Source organism: Hemibagrus wyckioides, linkage group LG06 (genome assembly GCF_019097595.1).
Source record: "Hemibagrus wyckioides isolate EC202008001 linkage group LG06, SWU_Hwy_1.0, whole genome shotgun sequence".
Taxonomy (NCBI): domain Eukaryota; kingdom Metazoa; phylum Chordata; class Actinopteri; order Siluriformes; family Bagridae; genus Hemibagrus; species Hemibagrus wyckioides.
The window spans coordinates 30159263-30165806 of record NC_080715.1 but is presented as its reverse complement, the minus strand read 5'-3'; the positions used below and the strand labels follow the sequence as shown (position 1 = coordinate 30165806).

The window sequence follows — 6544 nt, the reverse complement described above, 5'->3', positions numbered from 1 at the left end:
ACTTCATGACCTGAAAGAAGGAAAAATGTGAAGGCCTTGACTTTTTTTTTTTTTTTTTTCTTCTGAAAGCCTGGGTCTATAAATGTCTTCATTACATTTGTGAGTCTTAATGATGTTGCTCTGTCTAGAAATAAAGGTCCGCCAACAGCTCTTTTTTTGTGTGTTTGAGCGTTGTAGCCTGACATAAGAATAAATGGTTTTAAAGCCAGTTGCAAGATCTGAAGTAATAGAGATGTAGTCTGCCACTTTTTTGGAAAGTAACCCCCCCCCGCTGCTTTATGAGTTGAGCTGGCAGAGCAAAGCCACGCCGCGGCGAATCCAGTGCTCCGGGGGAACGTCCGAGTCGAGGGTCATGGAGATGACATAGTTGGTGGAGTGGCCGGTGGTGGACAGCGTCCCCCGTCTCTCGCTCGTCTTATACACGGGTGCGACATAGCACAAGCGCTCGGGGATGTCCTGCTTCCTCATGGGTATGAGCCAGATCTGCAACAGGACACGTTAAACAGGAAAAGCAAGTCATATCACACATCTTAATCGGACAATGCGCTCCTCTGTTTCAGATGACCTAGAAAAAAAAACCCACACAACTGACAAGAAAAGTAACTACTAGTGTTTTATGCTGTGTTCATGAACAACAGTGAGGTTGAAAATGAAATGAATACGCTGGTTAAGATTAAGCAATAAATAGCTGCATTAATAACACTAGTAATGTGTGTGTGTGTGAGAGATGGAGCACATATGCACATTTAAGTTGAATCTACTGAGTGAATGAAAAATCTAGTAAGAAGAAAAAAAAATGAAAAAGCTTTGTTATAAAATTTTAACTTTCTGTCAAAATTCTGCTTTTACATAGCAACTCAGCTCACTGAGGGAGGCAATCAGAATGATACGTTTGGAAATCACCGCATTTCAGAACAATATAGTGCTGTAGATTTTACTCAACATGATTCACTCCTGCAATATTCATGCAGTATTTTGTATAAATATGTAACTGGAATGTCTTCCAATCAGTGTGGAACAAAGACAAAGTGAACTTTTTTTTTCTCGAGTTGAAATGCGCTTTTCAGAAGCCCCATGATAACACACAGCAAGACAAAAGCTCACTGTGTGCATTTTGTCTCCTGGGTCACAGCAGCTATAATTAATCATTCGAAATACTCGCTTGTAGCAAAGGCTTTTGGGTATTGTGTGAAGATGAAAAGCGCTGCCTCCCAGGAGCCGAGCCACAGACCGTCTGGAGGAGCTCCGTTCTTCTCCCGAGTGTGCTTATTTGTATTTCCGGTTCACTAGAAACTGTGTGTTTACGAGACTTAGCTGAGAAAGTTGCACGTCCATCTGGGGTTAATGCGACGGAAACAGAGCTGGTCAATGAAGGCATTCAAGTTTCAACAGGCTCCCATGTGTGGGGTTAAAAAAAAAGAAAAACAAACAAACAACAACAACAACAAAAACATGAATTCACAACTGGAGCGTTAGTAATATTTTTGCTATGCTGATACCGAATCCTCGGTAAAGTTCTCCTGCACCGATGACTTCAAAAAGCGGATTTGTGCGAAGGGGAAATGTCGATCAAATGATCAACCATCAGAAAGTAGGCCACGGTAATAAAAGCGCCATGTAATGATAAACAATTCGCTAACGTCCTTCGGGACCAGTAGCGTGCGACTCAGGAGATGCAACCTAAATATATATATATATTTCTTTGTTTTGATGGAGAAATGCATTATACATGATCTTTAACTCATCCTGCTTAAATATATGCACCAGATCAGTGTTTGTCACTCTCGCGTTATTGATGTCGTGTCTCCGCGTCTCAGCTTAAACGTTTGTCTGAATTATAATCAGTGAAGTTTTCCAGGGGTAGCAGTGCAGGTTGGGTAGTGAGTGTAAAAGTCACACTAGCAAAGTCAGTGAGCAACGTTACACCACAGCGCTGACTGGTCAGAAGATGAATCACTTTCTGGAGCAGCAGCAGCGACAGTAGAGCTGGCTTATAATAATGCGCTTTCTCTAACGTGTAATCGTTTCTATAGTAACAGCTCGTTCACAGGGGCGTGTATATTGGACATTCCATGTAATCAAAACTAACAATAAACTACGAATACGGCGCCTGTGTGAAGCGGCCCTGACCTTTCTGGGAGACCGTGCGATGAGTAAAGAAGAACAGCATGACGAGGCTGTGTGTCATTTCTGTTTTAAAATATTTTTCCCCTGTTAATTAACTTACATAACATGTCAGGTGTCATTACACACTATGTCGATTCGCAGTGTGTATCCAAACCCAGAGGGATATAAATAAGGAAAGGAAATAAATAATAAATAAGGAAATGATGAATAATTACCACTGGCATGGTATCGTGGAGGACCTTGGGGTACGACTCTGCCATCAGCTTCTTTTTTCTGTCCCAGCATGCCCCATCCAGGAACAGGCCACGGATGTAGACACCTGCCAGGGAAGAGGAGAGACATCATGGGTTTCATAAACACCCAAAGCCATGAAGTACAAATAGGCTAGGTCTTTACGTCTCTCCCTCTCTCATACACATGGAAACTTTCATCATTTTACAAACCCTCAGTTTAGCCTGAAGAAGCAGCCCTGGGGCAGACATTAAGGAGTCTAAAAATTTGGTAAACACTAGTGCATGCTAGTACATACACACCCCCACACACCAGCTGTCAATCTGTGTGTGTGTGTGTGTGTGTGTGTCTGCCTGCATGCAGCCCCCTAAGGAACAAGAGCTTCATCACATGCTGATGAATGAGCGACAGGGGTCTGATGTAAAAGAGCGAGGTAATGTTGACTCTGATTGATAGCCCATGGGCACGGCAAGGGGTTAATGCGTCCTCTCTCCTCCTGTCACCCTCTTTCCTTCCATCCCTCACCTCCTCTCATCTGTTCTGTCATGCTCACTCAGGTTTTAGCTTTCCTTCTCTTCCTTCATTCCCATGCTTTTTTTCCTCAGTGTATGTATGAATGTATATCTCTGTTTATCTGTCTGTCTCTCTATTTCCTTCTGTCTGCTTATGGGCTATATATACAAAATACAGTCTAGAACTCTATCCAACCATATCTATCCCTGTATGCATCCCTCCCCTCCATCCACTTTAACCAGGACACTTCTCTGCTCTTTGTTGAAATGATCCAGACAAACCGATCAACCAGCAGCAGATCAGTGCATGAAAATACTCAGACACAGGTCAGGAGCGTTAATGAATGTTCATGTAATACATCAGAACTGGGGAAACATGCGTCCTCGTAGTGACCGTCTTGGTGAGAATCTGCTTTTCTGCTAATAAATTTTTACACACAAGAGTCCTGAAACTTTTTTATTGTGTGGCAGATCTGTGAGCAGAAACACTTCGATGATTTGCAAGGTCTGATGAGAATGTCTAGACTGGTTCTATCTAGCAGAAGGTTATAGTAACTCATATAATCACTCTTTAAAACCATGGAGAGCAGAAAAGCAGAACACATCTGGTTCTTTCAGTCAAGAGCAGGAATCTGAGACTACAGGTGAAGATGATACCTGATGAAGATTGATTCATGCTGCAAATGAGTCAGAGTAGAGCCAGAATTTGCAGCATGAATCCATGGACTCAACCTGTCCAGTGCTTCAACCTGCCCAGTGCTTCAACCTGCCCAGTGCTTCAAACTGCCCAGCGCTTTAATCTGCCCAGCGCTTCAACCTGCCCAGTGCTTTAATCTGCCCAGCGCTTCAACCTGCCCAGTGCTTTAATCTGCCCAGCGCTTCAACCTGCCCAGTGCTTCAACCTGCCCAGCGCTTCAACCCGCCCAGCGATTCAACCTGCCCAGCGCTTCAACCTGCCCAGTGCTTCAACCTGCCCAGCGCTTCAACCTGCCCAGTGCTTCAACCCGCCCAGCGATTCAACCTGACCAGTGATTCAACCTGCCCAGCGCTTCAACCTGCCCAGCGCTTCAACCTGCCCAGTGCTTCAACCTGCCCAGCGCTTCAACCCGCCCAGGGCTTCAACCTGCCAAGCGCTTTAATTTGTCCAGTGCTTCAACCTGTCCAGCGCTTCAACCTGTCCAGTGCTTAAACCTGGCCAGTGCTTTAATCTGTCCAGAGCTTCAACCTGGCCATTGCTTCAACCTGCCCAGTGCTTCAACCTACCTAGCGCTTCAACCTGCCCGGTGCTTCAACCTGCCCAGTGCTTCAACCTGCCCAGTGCTTTAACCTGCCCAGTGCTTTAACCTGTTCAGTGCTTTAACCTGCTCAGTAATTAAACCTGCCCAGTGCTTAAAACCTGCCCAGAGCTTCAACCTGCCCAGCACTTCAGACTGCAGGTTGTGTAATGGTGTGGAGAATGTTTGAGTCAATTGAAACTCATGGTCTATCTGAGTATTGTCGGTAAGCATGCTTATGACCACAAATTAGCATCTTATACCGACTACTCCAGCGTGATACACAAATTACAGCTTTCACAAACATGACAAGTTCACTGTACTACAGTGGCCTGTACAGGCACTAGCTCTGAATCCAGCAGAGCATGTGATAGAATAAAAGGTTTAAGGTATAAATCTGGAGCATTTATGTCAGCCTGAACCAGATTCCCAAAAGAACGTTTCCCACACCTTGGGGAATCCATCTTACAGAGAATCGAGTCTGTTCTGAGTGAAAAGTGGGCCTAACCACTATGGTGTTCCTGATAAACAGCTCTCTGCTTCTGTCTGTCTCTATCTCACCGTCAGCAGGCGGCTTCATGTACTCTGTTTCATCCATGACGTGGAAGTCATAGGCGAGCAGGTCGATGGGGATGGTGTGTTTGCGAGCGTAGTTCTGCTGTGCACCGGTCAGGAAAGCCTGCGTGAAGAAGAAGCCTGACATCCAGAACACGGCCGGCATGCCGTTATCATACCAGTCCTACACAAAGAAAACACACAGTTACACTCAGTATGATGATCACCGCTACCTCACACCATGATACTCTTCTGTTACAGCTGGATAGAACAACCAGGCCTATGAACCCGCTAGAGTTAAAATATCTCAGGAATCTACTTTATAACGTGTTAAAAGTCTAGCGGTAGGTCAGTGGTGTGTGATTGAACGTGCAAACATGGAAAAACAGTGTGGTTGTGAAGGGGAAAAATAATGCATATTTCCAACCAAATGAAAGGCTCTACAGTAAAAGTTTTTTATAAGTATGTTTTATAATCCGTTCAGTGGCACAGCTTGAAGTCGGAGGTTAAGGTCTGAGTGAAAGCTAATAAGTCGTTTACAGGAATGTGCTAATCTACACACTATACCAAACATCAAGACGCTTACTACCTTACAATGCTGATTACACAGGATTATGATTAGAGCGCATAGCAAACTATTTGAATCAGATGGTGACCATGTGACTCACTCCCCGACCCCTGCCTCTTACTGTACGCTGGAATTCTCTGTTTCAGCTGTTGTGTGGTGTTTTAGTGACCACAACAATGTTACAGCAGCAAGTGTGATGTCATTGTGAAAAATGAGTATTCATCACAATGCATTTCTTTTTTAATTATATAGCAATATGACTGAGATCATTGGGTCCATGCGTGTGTGTGTGTGGGGGGGGGTGTTTGTGGTAGGATAAATATGACCTAAGGAAGTGGATAACACAAGACCTTTTTAACCCATTATAAAATTAACTGGGAGTGTTCAGTGTGATGCTACCATTTCAAGAAATATTCCATAAAATGGAAATATAATTTTAACCTCCTACAACAAATTTTTGGTTGTGTGCACCATAATACTTAATTCTTTGTAACTGGAACCTGTTGTACACAAAAGAAGTGGCTTCATGTTCAAAGATAATATCTGGTTATTATATTTATTGGTTCCTCCTGACCCCAAATAGGTAGAAGAAATCTAAAATGCAAGCCAAACCAAAACCCAGGTCTTAGGAGGTTAAAAATAAAATCATAGACAGTACAAATATCTCATACAAGATCTTTATCATTCACCCAAATGTGTCAGTTTAATGAAATCTCATCTACCTCCGGAGGTAAGCCACGGTTTTTAATCACACAGTAAGAAATGTTTACGTGTTTAGGGTTAAGCACTGTTTAACTTAAGCCTTCCTCATCAGAGGAATTGAGGAGCCGTAAAGCAGAAAGCTGTGATTTGTGATTGCATCTTCACAAAGTCAAATCCGTAAGGCATTCTCTAAGGTTCGATTAAAAAATGGCACAACGTTCAGACGGGTGTGTGTGACATAATAACATGCACTAATGCAATGCTCTGACTTCTGCATGATCGTCAGATGTTTGAATAAGGGATGTAGATAATTACGAGAAAATGAGCATATCTACTGTGTTACTAATTACTTGTTCACTCTATATGAGCGTGATAGTGCAACAGCTGGAGTCTGGCAGTGGAATGTTGTGTGGGTTTGGATTAATTCTGAAAAAACAGCTTTTTATGAGAAAAAAAAGAAAGTGAGTGCAAGAAGTTGGATGTTAAAATGTGAAACAAGCTACTGGGTGTAATGAAGATTAGCTAACACTCAGCTTATTGTACGTCATGTTAATGAACTGCTGAACACAGCAAGA

The 6544-nt window shown here is 43.2% G+C and overlaps 1 protein-coding gene across 1 annotated transcript in view; it reads right to left on the bottom strand.

Moving 5' to 3' along the window:
• Positions 1-247: 247 nt before the first annotated feature.
• LOC131354162 (dynein axonemal heavy chain 7-like) overlaps positions 248-6544 on the bottom strand; it is a 51020-nt gene continuing 44723 nt past the window's right edge. The window contains exons 14-16 of the mRNA XM_058391499.1: positions 4706-4883; positions 2343-2446; positions 248-483 (exon numbers count right to left, since the gene is read on the bottom strand). Of these exons, the coding sequence (XP_058247482.1) occupies positions 277-483; positions 2343-2446; positions 4706-4883 (489 nt within the window). The 3' untranslated portion in view covers positions 248-276. The remainder of the gene's footprint in view (positions 484-2342; positions 2447-4705; positions 4884-6544) is intronic.